This window comes from Clarias gariepinus, chromosome 26 (genome assembly GCF_024256425.1).
Source record: "Clarias gariepinus isolate MV-2021 ecotype Netherlands chromosome 26, CGAR_prim_01v2, whole genome shotgun sequence".
Lineage (NCBI taxonomy): Eukaryota > Metazoa > Chordata > Actinopteri > Siluriformes > Clariidae > Clarias > Clarias gariepinus.
Window position 1 is genome coordinate 21,331,193 of NC_071125.1, and position 23,389 is coordinate 21,354,581.

The following is a 23,389-nucleotide window of genomic DNA, read 5'->3' on the forward strand; positions in this document are numbered from 1 at the left end:
ATGTCCTGATTTGTTATTAAATTTCCCCGATTTTGTTACAATGTTAAACCTTTGAAAAAAGTTGATTAATTATTTGTTTTCAATTAAACAATACAAAAAAACTAACAGTACAAGAGACTAACATTTAACTGATTTATATGAAATTATTATATATATAAAAAAACTTAGCAAATAATTAACTCTAACCGCATAGGGTAAAAATGTGTAAATAGTTCCACCTCTAGGATTATGAAGACACTGTGACGTTTTACCGTCTCAAATGCCTCCAAAGTCTCAAAACTCAACTTGACAGCGAGCGCGCGGGTTGAGTGGCTTGGACATGCAGTGCTTCTACAGTACCGCACAAGACTAATTTGCGCTTGCCATGTTTTAAGATTGGTATACACGTGTGTATTAAGTGAATTTAAGACTAATTGACTCACAAAGTTTGGAGAGAAAGGCCAATCGGATGCTTTTAACACATCATTTTTGACAATGTAGCGCGTTAAAAATGTATTTCTGTTGCGCCACTCTGAAGCTTCTTACAGAAGCTCGGGACAGAATTGTTTATATCTGAGACTGATCAACTGCTCACCGATTATGGCTAATCAAACTGAAACCAACCAATTCTTCTGACTTTGTAGTCAGTGTGGTGATACATGAAAGAATCACGATTTATAAATATGTATCAAAAAAACTATTTTTTCTTACATCTCTACTCCTGTTGCTGAATGCTGACTGGTTGGAACAGATGAGAGGGGAAATAAGGTTGCTGCTGAGGTTGTTATATAAACAACCAATTTTTAAAGTGTAACCAGTTTTTTAACTGTCACAGTAAAACCTTTGTTTCTGTTTCTTTAATTTAATTTAATATGAAGAAATTGGAGGGGGGAGCTCAAGACTTTTGCACAGTACTGTACCTTTAATTCAGAGAAACCAGAACCTTCTGACTTATGGCATAGGTTAATACTTTGTTTCTGATTAATTAATAGATTAATACAAAAAGAAGGTAGATAAATACTTAACAAAAGAGAGTACCTAAAGACCAATGATGCACGGTACAATAGTGCAATCAGGTGGATAATCTAATATTTATCCAGAACCAAGTGCATATGTGTAAGGTCCTATAAACACAGACAGGCGGTATTTGCTTATTTTTAAAGCACTGCATTCAAGTCATTGGGAAGGCAATGCATCTGCACACTCACTCTCTCACGTCTACAGGCAATTTAAAGAAACTCATTCTATCTAGGTAGATACTCACATAAAACAAAGAGTAATCAGAGCTCAGGCGATTACACTATTGCGGCACAACTCAACAAAATCGCATCCATCTAAAGGCTCAGGTTAATTGTCTAATCAGTTGCACCTTTTATCATTACCAACACTTGTTGAGTGATCACCTGGCTTCCTATCAGAGTAAAGCAACACGCAACACAAAAAAACGCTCTCCAATGACAATGCAAGCATTCAGTTATTAAGCCATCATATGACAAAGAAATAGCAATTTTTTAAAACCTACACTATTATCATGAATGTTATGGTTGAGAGATTGTTTGCAATATTTCTTTTTGGTTTATTTTCATGACAGGAATTGGTACAGCAAAATAATAAATTATTGAGATGTATCCCTGTTAAGAACACCCATGCCCTCTGGTATATTTGGTGTCTATCGGCTTTTTGTTCAACATTTTAGTAGGTCACTGCTCAATGTACGAACTTGTGATGAAGGTGTAAAAGTGACTAATATTTACAGGAGACTTGAAAATATTTTAAAGAAGGCCATAGGTCTGTGAATGACAATCCTGTTAAACATTCAGCAAGTGGAATGCCTGATCCTTGAAAATGGACGGACTTACACATCACCAACTTGCAAAAAAGACGCATCTGTCTGTGAAAATTGTACGATCTATTATTTACAGACACCACTTGCAAGTTACGGGAACTCGGCTGAAGGTTATTGCCGCGTCACCCTGTACTGTCCTGACCTCGCTCCAAACCATTTCCACATGTTTGGGTCATTAAAGGAGTTCCTGGGAAGCCAGAGTGTGAAACACTGGGATAAGTGCATTAGTGTTGCAGGGGATTATATAGAAAAATAAATATAGAGGAATAAATAAAAATTATACTCTTACAACAGTGTTCTGTTATTCTGGACAATCAAAAGTCCCGGTTTGACTTGTATGTCTGCCTTTGATGCTAAGCGTTATATTTAAAGGACAGATAAGATAGATATTCACCATGTCCAAGTCAGATTCAGTGTATTATATAGTGTACAGTATGTGCTATGAGCAGATTCATGTGTGTAAGGCATGTTTAAATAAGAATATTATCATTTTGCATTAGTTCCCCATGCACTGTGGTAAAATACTGTACACACAGTTCAAAAATAAAATTATTGAGGTTTTAAATAAGGAAATAAATTGCTATACACGACCCGCAGCGGCTAGGATCCTCTGATAAGTAAATCTCTGGTAATAAATGTCAAGATCCTATCAGTCTAAAAAGCAAAACCTTTCACAATGAGACATCTGTCCAAGATAACAACCAGCTTCTGAAAACACTGCATCTCTCTTGCATTTTAAATGTCTGAGATTGTTCTGATGTTTAAATATGAAGGAAAAAAAAGATAAGAAAATGTTTGGTCTACCAAAATGTAAACCATAAGCCTTAACTCTGACTGTCACAGTGAATGAAACAGCTTGAGACTCATTTCTGCAGGATCGCTTTCAATCTAGCACATCGTGAAGCTTAATTGGTTGAGAACAAATTGCACTTCGATTTAACATGAGCAGTTACTGTGGGTTTTTTTTTTTTTTTTTTTCGCGCTGCCCTGTAATTCTGTAAATAAATAACTCACAGCTTCTGACTAGAAGCTTAGGATCTGGGTTCAAATTGTTTTACCATGGTGTGGATGGGAAAAGAAATGGAGAAGGAGTTATTTTGAAAGAGGAGTTTGTAAGGAATATTTTAGAGGTGAATAGAGTATCAGACAGGATGATGAGTCTAAAGCTGAAAATTGAAGGGGTGATGTTCAATGTTATTAGTGGTTATGTCCCACAGGCAGGATGTGATTTGGAAGAGAAGGAGAAATTCTGGGGTGAGTTAGATGAAGTAATGCAGAGCATCCCCAGAAGTGAAGGAGTAGTGATTGGTGCAGGACAGGAATGTAGAAGGACAGATGGTGGTGGACTTTGCAAAGAGGATGGAAATGGCAGTAGTGAATACTTTCTTCCAGAGGAGACATAGGGTGAGATATACAGTAAGAGCAGGTGGATTACATCTTGTGTCGACGTTGTAATCTGAAAGAGATAAGTTACTGCAAAGTATTGGTAGGGGAAAGTCTAGCCAGACAGCACAGAATGGTGGCGTGTAAAATAACCCTGGTGGTGAGGAAGGTGAAGAGGACAAAGGCAGAGCAGAGGACAAAGTGGTGGAAGTTGAAAAGGGAAGAATATTGTGTAGTCTTCAGGAAGTTGAGACAGGCTATGGGTGGTCAGGAGGTGCTTTCAGTTGACTAGACAACTACAGCCAATGTGATCAGGGAAACAGGAAGGAGGGTACTTGGTGTATTATTAGGAAAGGGCAAAGTGGACAAGGAGACTTGGTGGTGGAACAAGGAAGTACAGAGGTGTATACATAGGAAGAGGTTAGCAAAGAAGAAGTGGGACACTGAGAGGACTGAAGGTAGTATACATGAGTACAGGGAGAGCAGCGTAAGGTGAAGGTAGAGGTGGCAAAGGCCAAACAAAGAGCATATGAGGACTTGTATGCTAGATTGGATAGTAAGGAGGAAGTTTACACTGAGAAACATGTATCATGTACTCTTTGTGTTCGTGCACGCATCTCATAGGTGGGTGTGTGTGCGCAGAGAGTTTGTGTGTATGTGCGCGCATCTCATAGGTGTATGTGTGCAGAGAGTTTGTGTGTGTATGTGCACGCATCTCATAGGTGTGTGTGCGCAGAGAGTTTGTGTGTATGTGCGCACATTTCATATGTAGCTCTTTGAGCAGTTAGTAGTATATACAGTATGTATGTGTGACTGTTTCATATATGCGTATGTCAGTGTTTCATGTGTGTGTGCATGAGTGAGGTTTGATTTAACCCTATATTGCGCCTCATACACAACAATATCACACATTATGCTATTTTGTTCAAAGACGTAAGAAGTACTTGTTCCCATGCTTTAGTAAGTCGTAGCCACAGCATATTTTTTCCCCAAAGTCACCAGCAATCCATCGCAGGGCACACACACTCACTCACACACATTCTTCGGGATCACCAGGTAGCCTTATCTGCATGTCTTTGGATTGTGGGAGGAGACCGGAGCACCCGGTGGAAAGCCACCATGCACACAGACTGTAGGCGGGAATCGAACCCAAACCCTGGAGGTGCGAGGTGACAGTGCTAACCACTATGCCACCATGCCGCCCAACATTTTCATACAGGACTAAAAATATATACATATAAACTTATCAAAAGCCCACAATTATTCAGTTATTTGTCTGTTAAGTTAGATTTTAAGTTTACTCAAACACAACCCAATTGAAGCACAAGCTGACTAGGATAACAAGCAGGCTGCACTTGTGCTTTTTATCGGCTATACATGTATTACAATATAAAAACATTAATATACATTTATATATGTATTTAACAACACAAGTTGTTATTAGAAATAGAGAAACATATTAGTATTTATAATACAAACACATACACCAGAACTTACGGTAGAGAGAAAGAGGCTCAGACTTGAAACAAACATCACCAAGCTTAAGACGTCCATGACCGGTGATATATGTATATGTATATATATCTTTTTTTTTTTCTTTTTAAGTATAATATAAAAATACGTCGACGGAATAACACCTAATGAGTTTCCTCGTCCTCCAAAAAATAAAATAATACTATTAAAAAATAGTAGAATAAAACACCTCAGAGGGGGGAAAAAAAAAAGCCGTTAAGTTATTCTCCTCGCGCGCGTACTGCGAGCTGAGGAACTTGAGCGCGCGAGCGCAGCATCTCCCTCCACGGCGCTGTTTCAACTCCGCCAGCGACTCGCATGCGCCGCATTCTCATAGGCTGGCCGCAAGCGCGAGCTGACATCTCAGCGTCCAATCAGAACACTGCAGCAGGAGCGTCGCGTGCTTTCGAACACGGGCGCTTTTTAAAAAAGCGGCTCGCGCTCGCGTCACTCTGCGTGCTTTATTTATTCGCGTAGCCTTGGCTGTGTGTGTGTGTGTGTCAGCCGCCGCGCTGATGTCACATGGATGAAAATAATTCAGATACCTGAGGCTTTCATACCTCAAGGTTTTATTTCTTTAGTCCAAAACTGCGAGGTTAAACTGTGGGGGGGAAACAAGTAACCAAGAGATAAAGAGACCCAGAATTACTGTTTCTTTATGATAGATTTGTTGAGATAATACTGTGATGGTAATAATACTTACATTATCTACATGTCACAGCACTGTCTTGGTTGGTTAAAAAAAGCTATTTTGGCCCAAACCCCAGCAACTGGATGCAGTGCCCGTCCCAAATCAGATAAAATGGGAGGGTTGCGTTAGTAAGCGCATCCAGCGTAAAAAACAGATTAGACCCATAGATGGGAATAGCCGAAAGACTAACAACCACATATTTATATTGGGCATTGGTGGGTTTACTTCCCAGCCAATGCCGAAACCCCAACCACTGGATGCAGTACTGGTCCCAAGCCTGGATATAATGGGAGTTGCGTTAGGAAAAGCATGATGGGAGCAGCCGAAAGACCAACAACAACTTTTTTAGTAAATTCTGTTTGGTTTCTGACAGTAAAGCATGTCAGCAAACATTAGCTGTGTTAACATGGGCCCTAATACACCACTAATAATCCACTAGCTGTATCCCAATCCAAATAAAAAATGCATCATGTAAGCACCTCAATTAGATTAGTCTGACCTGATACAACCTGAATAAAATGGATTTTCAATATTTTTTTCATAATGAAACGGGCAGCGTAAATATTTGATAATCCGTTCAGTAGGTACATATCAGCTATCGAAAAACTTGATCTGATCATTTCTCCCTTGTTGAAATCAATCTTTTCTTTCTGTGCATGTTTCCCATGTGGAGGATAACCGATATGATGAGTGAACAAGGAAAAAAGATTCCTGATTACAGCTGATTGACCGAATGAATCCTGCCTCAAGTTAAGACTGTTTTAAATTTTTTAAATCATTATCATTTCGAATAGTATTGATGTGTGGATTTTATATAATGTGTGGATAGCCTATAGTAACCAGTCAAAAGTTTGGACACACCTTTTAATCTAGTGTTGTTTTCTTGTTTAGTATATTTTTTTTTACATTCTGGAACAATCCTGGATTTTTTTACTATAAAATTATCGCAAGGCATACACACACACACACACACACACACACACACACACACACTACAGGTAATTTGGGAACCAATTAGCCTAACAGGCATGTATTTGGATTTTGGAAGTAAACCTGTGTACCCAAAGGAAACCCAAAGCATGTGGAGAATGAGAACTCCATGAAACTATGCCACCATGCTGCCTGAAGTCAGTTTTTATTTTAAGACATGAAGGTCAGCTGTCCTGGATCAGTTCTTGCACGATCAGTATTGTCAAGTGCATTTGCAAAACCCATCAAGCTCCATGATGAAACTGTCTCTTATGAAGACTGTCCCAGGAAAGCAAGACCAAAACGTAACTCTGCTGCAGAGGAGAAGTTCATTTAGAGTCACCAGCCTCAGAAATCAACCAATTAAACAAACAGCACCTTAGATTAGAGCTGTTATAAAGGCTTTAAAGAGTATAAGTAGCAGACACATTACAATATCAACTGTTCAAAGGAGATTATTGCATATTTTGGATGCCTTTTTGTTTGTTTTATAATGTAGAATGAAATAAAAATCAGGAAAGACTGTGGAATTCAAAGGGGTGTCCAAACTTTTGGCTGGTACTGTATGTCCATCATCCATCATGTTTTGCACTTTAAGAGCTTTCCATGCACAATACCACTCCTCCTTGAACACTTTGAAGTTGAAGACTCTGCCAACCTTTTTTTTTTTCTTTTGCCATTTATTGGCGAGTATGAATTCGCTCCCTAGACCTGTCCATATAGATCTAGCTTCAATGGGAGCACTGACCTTTATAGAGTGGGTCTGTATTACTCAAGCACTGCACAAGACTTACCTTGAAATTCAGGTAGATTTAGTGCCTTTGCACTAAAAGAATCTTCTCTGTTCCGAAGGGCAACTATTTCTCTTTTAAATTAATCTCAGACAATAATAATTCCAGATGAAACAGACGTAAGTCTATAAGCGAGGCCGGCCAAAGCAAACGTAGCAATAAATACTCTGATTCTCTGAACAGGAGTCTTAAACGAGTATCACAATTCAACAAAATAACCTCCTGCAAAATACTTACGCTGTCATGGTCTATTAATCCCAGTCAATCCTGCTGATTTAGACGATTTGGCTTTCGCTCTGACTGCGCGTGTTTTTCGGACAGACATCTTTTTGGGGTAAAAAAAAAAAAGGAGTGAATAAATCTATTAAAAGAGTACACTAGTGGGCATAAACACATTCACACAAAGTGCACCTGAACAAAGAAACATAGCTAACTCGTCCTGTATTATACCGAATGTCTCCCAGAATTAAGTGGTATAATGACGCGTCTATGTCCTGCCTAGAGTTCAAATTAATCAAGCTTTTTGAATATCACATTATTCACCCTATAAACTCCACATTAAAAGGTAGACATAAGGGTTACAAGGGCGCTAAAACTGACATTTATTTGCTTGTACATGTGGGTAGACTAAAGAGACAATTTTGACAATCAGTGCCTCGGAGGAATTAATTTATTAGTCATTATGCGATCTTCTATTCCACTGTGAATGCATTGTTTTTGTCTGGCTTGGACAGGACTGTCAGCGTCAGTTCCCTGTTTTTTCCTCCCTGTTCCTTCATTATCTCACAGGGGTCCTCGTGTCCGCATGTCATAAACGGGGACAATGAAGCGCTCAGTCACACAAGCATAAATCGATGAGCTATACCTGACAGATGCTTCTGGCAAAAGATAAATGTCTTAGTAGTTCATTTCTCCCAGCACCACAGTCTTTCAGAGCAGAGACTCTGTGAACAGTCTGCTCAGAAATTCATTTAAATGTAAGAATTTAAGAATGCAAGCTTTACAGAATGCATCAGAAGGCCATGAGACTGAGATACAGTAAAATCTGGGGGGAAAATATTTTCAAATATTTTACCGGGGATGTTTTATTCTACTTTAGTATTTAGTATTTGCAGTGCACTTACAGAGGTACTTTTCCAAACCTTAATCACATAACTTCCAAATCGTGAGTGTTGAACATAATCACTTCAGATTTCTTTATGGCAAATTTTAATAGACTATGAATTAATATCTAATTATATAAATGCTGTTTTAATTACTCACAGTTAATATTTTTCTCAAACTGCTACACATCATAACACCCTCGTAATCAATCAACTTGAAGACATTAAGTTAAAGAGTTAATGACGATTAATTCGCAAGCTTTCAGCACACTTCTTTTGTTGGAGTCTGTCGGATCCAGTGGTGTTATAGAAATCCAGCTGTGGACAAAATAAACACTCAGAAACGTCATTATCTTATTCTTATTAAGCTGATAAAGGTTTAGGCTTCCCTCCATAGGCTGTGATTAATGCATGTGTGACTTTAAATAAACTGAGAACAGTTTATGAGACTTCTACACATGGTACCTTTTACTCGATTGTGTTTTACAGCTTGTACTTTTACATGTTAAGTAATGCACAGTAAAGTTAGGCATCTGGTGTAAATTTTTATCCACCCTAAAAATATTTTTTTAGTATCTGTGTGGGTTTCCTTTAAGTTCTTAAGCTTCTTCGAGAAACATGGCTACTGTATATTGGAATTAGGTGTAAATAAGCATGTGCATGTGTATTATGCATGATTCCCTGTGCTGAACCTGTGGTCCACTCAGGGTGTATTCCCACCACACAGCCAGTGTTCCCATTATGCCAGATCCACCAAGGCTAAAATACAATTCTTAATAAAGATGCACCATTCAAATATACACCTGTAGCGTTTTTTTTTTTTTTTTTTTATTTTAAAATCTGCCATAGTAAACACCCAAGTCTGTCAAGTCTGGGTTTTTCTATTTGGCGTCTTACTAATCACTGAAAATGCATGTCTGTTATTTTGGAAGGAAGACAGAAAATAGTTCCAGTGACTTATTCATGCCACGTGGGAAATGGTGCAGGTGCAGCTTGATACTACTCATTTTTGCATACATTACTGTCGTGTTTCAGTCCCCAAGTTACTCCTGTGCATAGCAATCATGGCAGCCCGTTTTAGAAACTGAGTTTTTACAATTCAGAAATCAGAGTGACATGCTAAAAATAGCAGTGAGATAACATCAACATCCTTGTTCGGCTTATCCATCTTACTGTAACAAATTGCAGAATCCCAAAGATTAATATCTTAGATTGGCGTTCAATTAGGTGACACTTTGTGAATTTTTGGACTCCTTATGTCCATGTGGGAAGCATTAGTAAAAATATTGCACGGTCTGGGATTTTAGCCTGGCTTCATAACATAGAGGCAAAATTGCCACATTCTCAATAAAAGGTTTGTACATACAGCACCCGTGGGCTACTTTTTAAATCATCAGTCAACTTTTTTTTTTTTTTACTTTGTTATTACAGCCATATAAACAAAAAAAATATATACTTACACCTGGTGGTTTTCTTCTTCCTACTGAATTCTGGCACAAAACAGAGAACATCTGTTGCTCATCTGCCCTTAAGACATTCTACCTTAAGACTCAAGTATCCATCATACAACCCTAGTGTATAGATGTAGACAGACATATAGACAGACACCCAGTGAGCAATTTCACCCTCCAGGAATCAGCTGCAGCGCCGGCATAGGATTTCTGCAATGCCTATTTCTAGAAGCCATTTTATTTGCAGAACACACACGCTTCAGAGTTTCGAGGCCAATCAGGTAACCATAATAAAGTGGGTTTATTTACACAAATGTGGCAGAGGAATGACGGGCCACACAGGAGATGTTATAAACCATGCAAGGCAGGACGCTGCACAAATATACTGTATGTATGTATATCTTGTGTTCCTGCTGTACTTTATAAAAGAACAGTCAGAAGCAACTTTTTGTGCGTCTATTTCTTTCAGTTCATGATACTTAAGGGTGCATTCACTACGTCTTTCTTTGGTGAATATATTTCCACGTAGAATGAGAGCTGTTGAGTTCCAGTGTACAGTATACAAAAAATTCCTTTTGCTCAGCTGTCTTCAATACATCTGCCGTGTTTCAGCAAATTTTTGGCCCAACTGAAACAAACCTAAAAAAATTCTAAGCCCCCCAAAAAGTCATCCAGAAAGGGAGGCATTATTTTATACTTTCTCTTAGGTGTTTTTTTTTTGTTAGTTTGCAGAAGTAAGGTCACAGGTATTTGTGACAATTATGTGGAATTTTTATTTCCTCATAATTTAATTAAAAAAGTCCAAAATATTCTAGATTTATTACAAGCAAAAGGAAATATTTTAAGCTTTTTTAATTTCAAATTTATGACTCATAGCTATTGAAAATCAAAAATCCAGGATCTCAGAATCTTATATCCATGCTGTACCCATTATTCCATATATATATATATATATTTAACTTTGTACTGTCCACTTGCTGCCGTGGCAAAACAAATTTCTTATAAAGGTTTATCTTATCTTATCTTATCTTATCTTATCTTATCTTATCTTATATATATATATATATATATATATATATATATATATATATATATATATGTATAGGCATGTTATTGCTTTGGTGAAATGTCACTCATGAGTAGAATAATGTGTGTTTCATACACAGATGAGTACAGATTCTGCTTCTGAAACCTCTCCCACCCACAAGCTGTCACCCTTCATTAAGCTATTAAAAGAAGCCCAGCAGTGGAAAGACAAAACCCCTGATGAATGCATACGCCCCTGTTAAATGGGAATTCAGTGCTAACTGTTAATCAGGAAAGGTGAAGACGTGTCAAAATGTCAAGAAGGTTGACTCGTCTGAGAAAAGGTCTCTGACAATTCAGTTCCCCGGGAAATTACTGGAGCCGTGTGAACTGAAGATAACAGGTTACAGAAAAAGACACAGTGATGCCCTGATTACTATTTAGCCTACAATCCCCCTTTTTGTGGCAGCAGACGTAAAGACAACATATGGGACAACTCGAGGGGGAAAAAACTCAAATGGAAAAGAAGATTTTTTTAAAAATGAACTGTTGTTAATTTAAACGGAAGATAAAAATCTACTGCAGGTATTTATGAGCTCTCTGTGAACTTTAAGGCTTTAATGAGATTTGTAGTTAAATGTATATCAGCTAATCTGTGAACATGCCTGTGTGAGATACTGAGGCATTTGAGTATGTGAGTATAAAATAGTTTAGTATTTACGAGGGGCATTCAAGTCAAACTGGTTTGTGAATTTTTTGTGGATGAAGGATTAAAATCCAATTGACATTTTCAGTAGATTTCAAGCACAGTACAGTGGTGATGAGTCTCTTTTCAGTCCTATATGTACTGTCGCTCCATGTTTGAGTCATTAAAGGAGTTCCTGGGAGGCCAGCGTTTCAGACATGAAGAAGGGCAGTCCGATCATGGCTCCTGAGAAAACTTTCTACCTTGATGGTGCCTAAGCACTAGTGAAACACTGGAATACGGGCATCAGTGTATCAGGGAATATATAGAGAAATAATGGGAGTTTTTACTGCACAAACAAAAGTCCTGTTTTGTAGTTAGATTTGGTAAAAAAAAAATTCAAAAAAAGTTTCATAATTAAAAAATTGATAAATGAGACCCATTACCTGTGAAGCTATGCCAATAGTAACGTTATTACACGTCAATCGCAGACACGTTTTATCCCGACCACATCATTCATTCAGGACTTTCCCCACCCTTTGAAGGACTCCAGGCTGTAAATGATGAAGTGTTCACTTACACATATTCTGTGTGATCTTGAACAGAACACTCAAATATTTTCATTCCACAGAACGTTTGATCCCTCACAAGCTTTAATGGTCATTCTCCTGGCTCCGCGGCCTGTTAGATAGTATTTTGAATCCTTTCAAATGTCATTTTCTGCTTTCCACCGATTTGAAATATTCGTCCAAGTGCTGTTCATGAAACCCCCAAGACTGTAGTGACCCGAGACGACGTCACGCTGATTTCCGCCTCCGGTCTCCCAGAGGCTGCATATGGTCGGGTCCGCATGACAGAGGGACGCTGCGGCAGACATGCTGAGGCTTAGGGAGATTTGGGACGTAAGGCAGAGACAGCAGGGGTGTATGAACAGACTGCACGATTAGAAAAACCACCTATTTTTATGGCTCTTAAATAAGCCCTAGAAAAGCATGAATTTGATAAAGGTTAAAGGAATCACACCGCATTAATTAATACTTCACCACCTGCTGCTGAGATCGCCCTTTAGATGACATATTGCGCTCTGGACCCACCAATTAGGAACATTTTATGTGTTCGCTTCCATTTTAAACACATTCTTCCTCTTTTATAGATAATACATTGACAGGGAAGGTGTGAGACCTCAGGCTGAGGGTGAAATAAAGGGATTTTTTATTTTTGCAATTACTGCAATCACAGAGAAGAACTGTTCTTCACTGATCTTTCAGAAGCGTATTTGGTAATATTAAGAATCATAATCTTTGAGATCCATGAGAAAACCGTGTAGTTTTGCAGAAATAGCGTAATATAGGGTTGTGCCGACAACTGACAGAAGGGTTTGCAACGAACCAACAGTTCCCAAAAGCCTTCAGACTGTTAGATCTGTTCTTGACAAGTTGAGTGCTTTGATTTGTGCAAACACTTCTGTTAGATTGAAAATTCTACCTTTGCTGTCAGGCCCACATATGCTGACACCGTTTGCCTGACACAATGGTCAAGCAAAAAAACAAAAACGCTATATTTTTCTATATTACTCAAAATGTAATGGTTTTGCACTCTGCCTTCCTCGAACTCCACAGAGATTTTCCATAACGTGTCAGCAATTTGCCGGTGTAGTCCAGGACTTGTTCTGTTTAGGTCCCTGGAAACCGGCATGCATGTTCGATCATTAGGTAGCACCAGGTAGAAAGTATGTCACTCTGGTAAGAGGGTCAAAGTCAAGTTGAAGATTGAAGACAAAGAAAAGCAGACGTTAAGAGTCTCCATTAAGAGAGAGAGAGAGAGAGAGAGAGAGAGAGAGAGAGAGAGCATGCGATGCAATAAGTGTGCTCTCAAACCAAGGTAAAAAAATGAATAAAAGAAAAGAAGAAAACTGAAAGGAAACGAGAGAGAATTAAGTTAAAAGACACAAAAGTGTAAAGTTATTTTCAGCTTCCGAAGCCCCGATCCAGATCCCAGATCCAATAAATAAACCCACGTTATCTCTAAACAGGAAGCTTGTGCTCCGTACATGTAAAAAAGCACTTTCTTGCATTTCATTATTACATCTCGTGGCACGGTGGTCAATTCCACACAAGAATATAACTTTTATGACATGCACAAAGTGATTCTTATTGCTGTAAAGTCTTTAAACTGCTAAAAAAATATCGCAGATAAAGAAGTAGAAGATGCATTTTTCCATCCTTCTGTGTTATAATTGGTGACAAGAGTATAGTCTCATCTAAAGGTTCGATTGGTTAAATGCTTTACTACGTATGAAATGAAATAATCAGTGCTCTTTCCTCAGCCAGAGATAAAGGTGATAAAAGTAAAAACAGGTAGATTGATCAGGAATGGAAGCAAATCTTCCCTTTTGGAGACTGAAGTCACCTAATTCTCCCTATAATATGGGATTTGTGATAAAACTTCTCGCGAGTGAAGGCATAAAACCAATTCCTGAATCCCGGGCGAGGTGGATCAGAGCCCACTTCAGTCGTTCCTGCGATGAGTGGAACACCTGATCCTTGAAAATCAACTGATAATTTGCTGGGAACTTACAGAAGAGATGCATCTGTCTGTTGAAACTGTAGACACAAACATTGGCCAACACCAACCTGTACATTACAGGAACTCGACTGGGAGTTATTGCCATTTTCCCTGTATAGTTCTGACCTCACTTCAAGTCATTTCCATGTTTTGGTCATTTAAGGAGTTCTTGGGGGGCCGGTGTTTCAGAAGTGAAGCAGGCAGTCTGATCATGGCCTCGGAAAACCTTTTATCTTGATGGCATCCAAGCACCTGGGATAAGTCCATTTGTGTAGCCGGGGATTATATAAAGCAGGGGTCTCCAAATCCAGTCCTGGAGGGCCAGTGACCAGCACAGTTTGTAATTCACCAACACCTAAACACATCCACTGAACCTAGTAATTAACAGATTAGTTAAATCAGCCGTGTTTAAGAAGAAGAATCACCAAACTGTGTTGGACACTGACCCTCCAGGGTCCAGGACTGGGTTTGGAGACCCCTGATGTAGAGAAATAAAGGGAGGTTTTGCTCTCATAAAAGGCAGCTGATCTTAGTTCAAATTTAAAATGAATATTCGACAAAATTTGAAGTTCAGTTATACATACAGTGTGACTGTGGGGCCGTTTCACATCGAGAACAGCAGAAGAAAAAGATTTGCTGGACAAAATGATTTTTCTGGGAATGAAAAGCTCACTTTTGGGTTTCAGTCCAAGTGATTCATCTGCTGCAGAAAATCTGTTATCTGACGGCAATGCTTTCAAGGACACAACACACATTTGTTGGGTTTGTAAACCCCAAATGGAACATTGTTATATTTCCTGAGGCTGTAGAGCTGGGTGAATAACTTTCTGTTGCTCTGTCAGAAAAATTGTGCTGCCTGCCTGAATCAGTTTTTGGAAAGCAACACAAAGGCCAAGGCATACACACACACACACACACACACACACACTTTCAGTATTCATATTTAAACTGGAAGTGGGCATGGATTACATCTTAAGGTCTTTTCTTTTGTAAACCCCACCAGTTTGCATCCAGCAAGTCTTTCTCAAGTCTTATTTAACTGATAATCCAGATTATGAGTCCTTTATCGTCTCAATCAGGGAAAACTGGGGTGATCACGCCGAAAATACTCAACATGATGGAATCAGCAGTACAAAAGTGCAGATTTACACTAAATCCAAAGTGTAACAGGTACAATAAACTTTACAATATGGTCTCATTTAGAGGTTTATGTGATTAAAAAGCTGCACTAGATATGTATTAGGAGTGCTTGCTTAAATATATTTTCTTCAAAATAATTAAAATGCTTTTAAAGCAACCTCTACTTAGAGAGAGAGAGAGAGAGAGAAACACATTATGCTTTATCAGATAACGTCATACGAAATGCATTTGTACTTGAAGATATAATTTGTTCTCCATTAAAGCTGCCAGTCTCAAATTTAAAAGCAATTTAAAGTTAATATTAAGAACAATAAATTGAAAGCTAAAGGCTAGTTTATCATTCGAGAAGAAGGGACATTATAAATGCACGTCAGAATGATTAAAACGGGGGGCAATTCTTCACTGAGACATCATGCCTGATGGGAGAAGGAGATCTTTTAATATTTTTTTTTTCCCAGGCACCTCATTAGCCATGCAGTTCATTTCAAACATAAACGGATGCACTTAAACTATTCTGAAGCATGATAAGCATGATGATGTTTTCCGAGCAAGACGTCTTACCGACTAGACAGGTCCGTATGATCGGAACGGATTTGTTGGTGGGTTGTAGGTTTTAAACCGATATCGGTTGAATTCTTCTAGCAAATCCTAAAACATTGCGGAGCAGGATTTTCCCTTCTGCGTAGTGTGTGCACCCAATCTCTTCTCAATTCCACACTGAAATTGAACTTATAATAACAAGGGCTGAACTCTCTCGAAAGTTTCATTCTTACTGATCATGTGGCTTGTTCAACTTTTTGATGTCAGGCCAAGAAAAAGCTTTTAAAAAGATTGTTTTGGGAGAGTAAATGCCACAAGTCGATCCTAACCTCCTTTTTTTCTTTTGCTAGATTCAACTTTTGTTGGTTATACAGTATGTGTGACAGTCTTACTCCCGTCCTTGACATTCAACAGAACGTTCTACTCATCATCCTCCACCCAGTTCACTTGCTCCATCAAACGTCTGATAATATAAATCAAGTAAATGTCACGTCACTTAGCAGTTCTTATGAGGATGATCCACCAGGGTGGATGGTACTGTTTTTAATCTATTCCAGAGAAACATTAGAGACAGTTCGGCATGGCGGGAGGTCCGTCTTCCACCAGCTGCCATTTCATTTAACATCTTTAACTGATGTTTGTATAAATTAGCTAATCCACAGGAAGTGACACGAGGCTGATACTCAGGACTGGTGTGTGTCTGACTCTTTTAAAGCAACATTTTCCAATGCAAGATTGCACATTTTGCAACGTGAGCAAATCTAATATGACCTAAAGCCAGAACAACACACTGTCAGAGCTGCTGTTACAGAAAACAAATCAACACCTACTGACTAAGCATTCAACAGCGCTGTTGATTGTCTATGTATCATATTAGAGGATAATGCTACTAGATAGATAGTTCTAATAGAAAACAGAATCCTCTGACAGACTGTAATGAATCTGTCTTCGGTAGAGTAGATTATTAAACACCTTTCTCTTCTTCTTCACTTTCTCTTTAATTTTTTTAAATACCAGTGCAGAATAACACCATAATGATAATCAAATTCAAATTGTATTTGTCACATAAATGCATGGTCTTTTAACCCTATTCATATTGTGATCGGTTCAGGATCACCATAATGTAATATTATTTTTTCACGTGTCCACTGAAAATTTACACCGAGGCCGAGCGTTCGTTTCTCACTTGTCCTCTCTGTTCTTGTTGGGTTCCCTCTGGGCACTCTGGTTTCCTCCAGTCCAAAAACATGTACACTAGGCTAATTTGCTGTTTCCAAATCACCTGTGAATGAGTATGTATGCTTCTACAAAGAATTAAGAACCTGTCCCGGGTATATCCTGCCTAGTGTCCCGAGTCCTCTGGGATAGGTACAAGGCTTCCCGTGATACTGTACAGGATAAGAACGCTGGAGAATGAGTGAGTGGGACTTGGAACTATTTCAACCATTTTGCATAAGTATATATTTAACAGAAGCGTCGTTTAAAATTAGTATGAGCAGGTGGAGGTGTCCCACTGCCAATCCTAAAAACAATCTGTTCTCATTAATTCATTTCCTTTTCTCGGTTTATCCTCAGGGAGCCCAGATGTCCTCAAAGCCTCTGTGAGATAAGAAGGTCCACTGAGAGTTTTCCTTGGTGTCTCTGTCCTGATACAGCTCTACCTGGAACCAACCAGAGGGAAACTATCCATGTAAGGTGTCCATGCCACCTCAACTTGCAAATGAGGGATGAAGGCAGGGTAAAGTGAGCTTTAGCTTTAACACCAGGAGGTCATAAGTTTAAATCCCGGTGATGCCATTCTCTCAGATGTGAAAGGTGGCATTGTCTCAATTCCACCTCTCAATTCAATTTTAATCTGAGCCAATCTGTGAGCTCATGTATATGGAGGAGGGCAGATAGTGCTCTCCTTTAAGTTTGTGTTACCCTGCCCTATGATACAGCATGATCGGCAGTTGCAATAGCTTGAAAGAACCATGTGTTAGCCTTCAACTTTCCTGGTTGGCAGCTGTCAGAAAAATAGAAGAGAGCTATCTGGTGGACAAAAGAGTTGAGTCATTCATAAGAGCTCTGTTCAGAGGCTGCCCAGATTGTGAATCTCATACAATCAGCAACCGTGAAAAGGAAAGTGATAAGTGGATAAGTGATATACAGTATAAGATCCAAAATCCATTATCTTAAGGGCTTCATTCGCATATTAACATTAATCTTTTAATCAGTTCTCCTCATTTATTTCTCTAAAGGAAACATGATTTAAGATAGACTTTAGCCTATAATAAAGCCAACCCTAAACCTAAACAACTACTAAGCCGAGCAACCCTGCAGAGGAACATTGTTTTAATCTCCTAAAATCAGCAACCCTGCAGGGGAACATGGGTTTTAGCTTATAAACCCAGCAGGAAACCAGGTTCCCCTGCCAGGTTGCTGGGTTAAGGAGGCTGCTAACCTTCTTAACCCAGCAGCCCTGCAGAGGAACCTGCATTTTAAGCTCCTTAACCCGGCAACCCTGAAAAGGAACCTGGTTTTAAGATCCTAAACTCAGCCGTAAAAAGGAAAGTAGAACCTGGTTTTAGCTTATAAACCCAGCACCAATCAAGAGGAACCTTATCTCAAGCTCATTAACACAGCAGCCCTGCAGAGGAACCTCATTTTAGGCTCCTAAACCCAGCAATCCTGCAGAAAAACCTGGTTTTAATATTCTAAAATAAGCAGCACCACAGAAAAACCTGGTTTTAAGATTCTAACCTCAGCAACCCCGCTGAGGAACCTCATTTTAGGCACCTAAATGCAGCAACCCTGCAAAGGAACCTGAGTTTTAGTCTATAAATCCAGCCACAATCCAGAGGAACCTTACCTCAAGCTCCTAAACCCAGTAACCCTGCAGAGGAACCTGCTTTTTAAGCTCCTAACCTTAGAAACCCTGCAAAGAAACCTAAATTTCAAGTTTTAAACCCAGCAACCCTGCAGAGAAACCTTGAATGAAATACAGAATTTTAGAATTTTGCTGCAAAAGCTTTTCATTTTAAGGCAATGTAATGTGTGTTATAAGGAGTGTTACCGTGAGAAAGAGATGACTGATGATTGTGGATCATTATTGAGCATTAATGTGGCAAAGAAACAATATAATTCCTATTGGATTTCAGACAAACTTAATGTTTTATATTGACAAGTGTTGGAAAGGATCTTTTAAAACATTTGCATCAAGATTAAGAGGCTTTTGTTCACTTGGCCAAAATGAGGCTGAAAATTGCTCTGTTTAGAGGAAGGTTTGCGTCTGTGTGTCCAGTGTGTGTGTGTGTGTCTTTTCACTTCTCTATGTAATGATCAACCTCTCATCTGGAGTATCATTTTAGCTCTATTATCACCTGAAGTGAACAACAAAATACAGCTATGATTGCCCTCACTGACGTGGAATTACACGTGTCACATTAAGCCTGCTGAGATGAACTGAATCCCTGGACAAAAGATGTTCCAGGAAAAAAAAAAATCCATGTTTCTCTTTCATGCAAAACCACTCCCTTGCAGATGGGTTTAGTGAATAGCTTTAGGAAATGTATCAAGCAAAATAGATTGTGTGTATTGTATACACTATGAGACTGGCACCAGTGTCCGATCCATCACTAAACCATCAAATAGTGAGATCTCTCCAACTAGAGTTAAGAGATGTGCACTTGCATTTAGAAGTGTGTGTATGCACACCACAAAGAGGGTGGAATAAATGCTGTACCTACGCTAGATGTTAAATGGAGCGGTGAATGAGGTCAGAAATGTGCTAGTCAGGTTGAAGTGGTGTATAATTGAGCATGGGCCTGCTGAAGATAGAAAGGTTTCAGTAGAAGACTCGGTTAGCGAGTATGGGATTTTCGGCAGCATAAAACATCCAGGTCTTGGCTTATGATTGTCCCGGTTTAGTAAGCCGTGAGTTTTGATTGTGCAGAATAATAGAACACAGTTATGAGAGTATAAACTCCCTTTATTTCTCTATATAATCCCCTAAAACACTGATCACGGTAGAAACTGTACGAGAGAATGTGCTAATAAATCCCAGCCGAGTTCCTGTAATGTGCGAGTGGTGTTGGCGAATGATTGTGTGTACAGTTCACACACAGATGCATCTCTTCCGTCGATTTTCAAAGATCACTTAATGTTCACTGGAACGACTGCAGCGAGCCCCGGGCCACCTCGTCATTTACAGATGTACAACCTGTTATAAAATGTTTGCACCGTTTAAACGTTTTACTGTGTATTAATGATTATTTATTAGTATAAATGATTACATATGCATAATTTCACAGCTGTCTAGCTCTTACTAGAACGTTTGGTAACTCATTACTACACATGCAGTGGTCATGAACCGCCTGGTTTAACAGGAATAGAACGTTGAACTTTTTTCTGTTTTACACCAAAATCACATTTACACCTTAAGCAATGTTAAGCAGTTCTTTTAAAGGACACGAGGGCAAGGAAAAGGTTCTTTAAGTGACAATGCATATACATAGGCATTCCAACAGCCAATCAAATTGCAACCTCTATGATCCAGAACAACAATTATGAAAGACTTACGGTGGTTTAGTGGTTAGCACTGTGGCCTTGCACCTCCAGGGTCCGGGTTCGATTCCCGGCCAGGCTCGATTCCCGTCTCTGTGTGCATAGAGTTTGTATATTCTCCCTATGCTTGGTGGGTTTTCTCCGGGTACTCCGGTTTCCTCCCACAGTCCAAAGCCATGCAGGTGAGGCTAATTGGCGTTCCCAGTTGCCTGTAGTGTCTGATTGAGTGTGTGTGCCCTGTGATAGATGTGTACCCCGCCTTGTGCCCTAAGCCTCCTGGGATAGGCTCCAGGTCCCTGTGACCCTGAATACAGGATGAAGTGGTATAGAAGATGAGTGAGTGAGTGGCCCGGAATTAGACATTGAATCAAAGGAAAATGTTTAATTAAGTATTTAATTATTTAAAATATTTAATTGAATACAATCAAATGTGCCTACACTATTATGAAATTATAATAAAAGTATTTTCAAATGCTGTGAAATTCAAAAGCAGCTTCTCTATTGAATGAATCATGTCTTGCAGTTTTAATTAATCTTCCATTGTTAGTTTTGAATCCATTTATTAGGCCTAAAACAGCAAATGGATGCAGCTCGTTTAGATAATCGGTAAATAATGATCCCTAAATTACAATTAGACTATTTCCACTTGAATGGCTGTCTTCCTTGAGATTTCTAATTTTCTAAAGAGTTTTAAATTCTTTGCTGTATTTGTAGTGAACAGAATGAATGCAGAAGTGTTTTATTCGTCCTCCACGTTTTAGTTCTTGGTCTTCTTTAAAGGCTTTCTATTTCTTCAGTATAGGATCTATTTCGCCCGACCCCAAATAGTAAACATTGTTTGATTTTTTTTCTTTCAGAGCTCAAAAGATCTTCGCTGCCCTTTACTGCACATTAACATCAAAAGCAAAGTATTGCTTACAGGAGAAACATGACCCATGTATGACCTACTGTATATCATAGACGTGGAATTTAAAAGAGCTTTCGTCGTTTGTATACATTAACAGCATCCAATGGAAGCTGTCCTGGCTGTCTGTCAAATCGGTTTAGTGTCTAGAGCGTGGTGTCCTCTCCCTAGGGTATTTTTTACCCTTTATAGGCAACTCCAGATGCCACTGTAAATGACGTCTTCATCAGAACTGGACAGATGGCAGTTTTTCTCCTGTAATGTTGTGTAACATGAGTACGTAAAGGAGACTAAAGGTTTGTGAGGGTATTTTGTAAAGATCAAAGCCATCATGTATTGGCACAATGACTCCAAATTATTATTATTTTTATGTACATATGAGGGTGAGGCAAATTATCCGCACCCAGCTGTAGAATTTATTTTAATACTAACAATTTCAATAGAATCAATAGAAATTGAAAAATAGAAAAGTTTTGCAAAGTGTCGACAGTGATGGCAGAAGTGCGCAGACGTCATGCAGGATTACGATACCCTTGGATAGCAGTCCTCTGAGTTTAATCCGAAGTTTAGTCTTCAGCTCTTTAATAAGCCTCCCACTGTAACGAGCACTGTTGATTGTTGAACTTTTTCCCTGATGATGTTCCAATACTTCTGGCCCTCGAGAATCCCGGAAAACTGTAACTATTGATAAATTTTCCAGCTGATAGTCGGCTTTTGAACTTTTCCTCGGTTGGTGATTGAGGATGTTTCTGGTCCATACTCTGCCGTTTACTCTCAGGCTCGTAGTGATGAATCTGAGTCTCGTCACCGATAATGATTCTCTTTAAGAGCAGCCGGTACACCCTCAGACCACAAAACACTGCAGGCTGCTTTACTTTTGTGCGAATCACAAGTGGGGCATGCATTTTTGCTTTACAAATGAACCGATGCAACAGGAGACAGGAGTTTTGAACAGAAACCGCTGATAAGGCCAACAGATGTATTGACATAACCGGAGTGTGGATCATTTTTTTCTTATTCTTATTTACTCTATATTTAGAATTTGTTATTATGATTTTGAGAATCATAGAAGAAATTCTATTAAATAAATAAATTTTTGGCATTTTCCGCTGTTTTGAAGATTGATTCAACTTTTTACTTTTTTAATTACTCAAGAATGCATTTAGCAGACAAAAACGAAAAGCTCTTCTGTTTGCACTCTGGACAAACCTTCATCCCAAACATTTCAACTTTTCACTAAAAACTCATTTCAAAGATGTAGACTGGATTACTTTCATAAAAACAGAAACGATTTGCTTTGCAAGAATAAATCACACCAAGTCTCAAAATTAAATAAAAGGTTTGTTGTTTTGCCTCGGCAGCATCACCTTCAATTTTTCCAAAAAAATGAACAAATAAAAAAAGTTCAACAAGTTACGAAAAGAGGAAAAACTTAACAACCTGTATTTGTTTCTACTTAAAAAAAAAAAGTCGCCGTCTCACACCGAAAAATTCATGCTTAATATTTATTCTCTATTTCTATGTCTGAGCCTCAGATCTGAACAGAGGGCCAACACTTACAGCGCTTCTTTAGTTCAGTTCAGAACGGACACGATCCACTATCAGCGCATTTATTTGGAAGGTGTTAAGCAGAAATCTGGGAAAGAAAATCACCCAGGGCGCATGTTTCATTCATCTCATTCTACTTTCCGTCTGCTCCGGCAGACTGTTTGTCGCCCTTTTTTTCCACTCTGGTCTGAAACTTGATAACATCGCTGCTGCTGCAGGATTACGCTGAGTAATACGCTGATATTTTCAGATCCATGCTGTGCTGAAGCCGCTGGAGCTAAATTTAGTGCTCTGCAAATGACAGGACGGTAATATTTATAGCTTCGGTTTTCCTTTATCAGCAGTACTTCCAGATGTGCCTATTTCATCATGATACTGCGACAGCCTCAGTTGCATGCATTATAGATTGTTAACAGTGTGTTTTTATTCATCTCTTGTAGCTTCCAGTCGTAGGCAAACACCAGCTTGTGTGGGGCAGGAAGATTTAGGATGAAGGCAGTGCCGCAACAGGGCTCGGTGTATGTTTGCTGCCTTGTTAGGCTGACGAAATGCATGCGCCCTTCTGCTACCCAGCTGTGAAGCCCCTCCCTTTTTGGGGACTAGAGAGGATTTCGGAGTGCTATTCTTGGAAACGAAGCCGCCAAACTAATGGGTGAACTTAAGCACACAAAACAACTATTCCTCTTCTCAGGGACAAAGCTAAGGCTGAAC

The 23,389-nt window shown here is 39.0% G+C and overlaps 1 protein-coding gene across 1 annotated transcript in view; it reads right to left on the reverse strand.

The window, feature by feature from the left end:
* Positions 1-4,796, reverse strand: part of vipr1b (vasoactive intestinal peptide receptor 1b) — a 73,827-nt gene extending 69,031 nt beyond the window's left edge. Inside the window, exon 1 of the mRNA XM_053487860.1 lies at positions 4,706-4,796. Coding sequence (XP_053343835.1) covers positions 4,706-4,762 — 57 coding nt within the window. The 5' untranslated portion in view covers positions 4,763-4,796. The remainder of the gene's footprint in view (positions 1-4,705) is intronic.
* Positions 4,797-23,389: the final 18,593 nt, after the last annotated feature.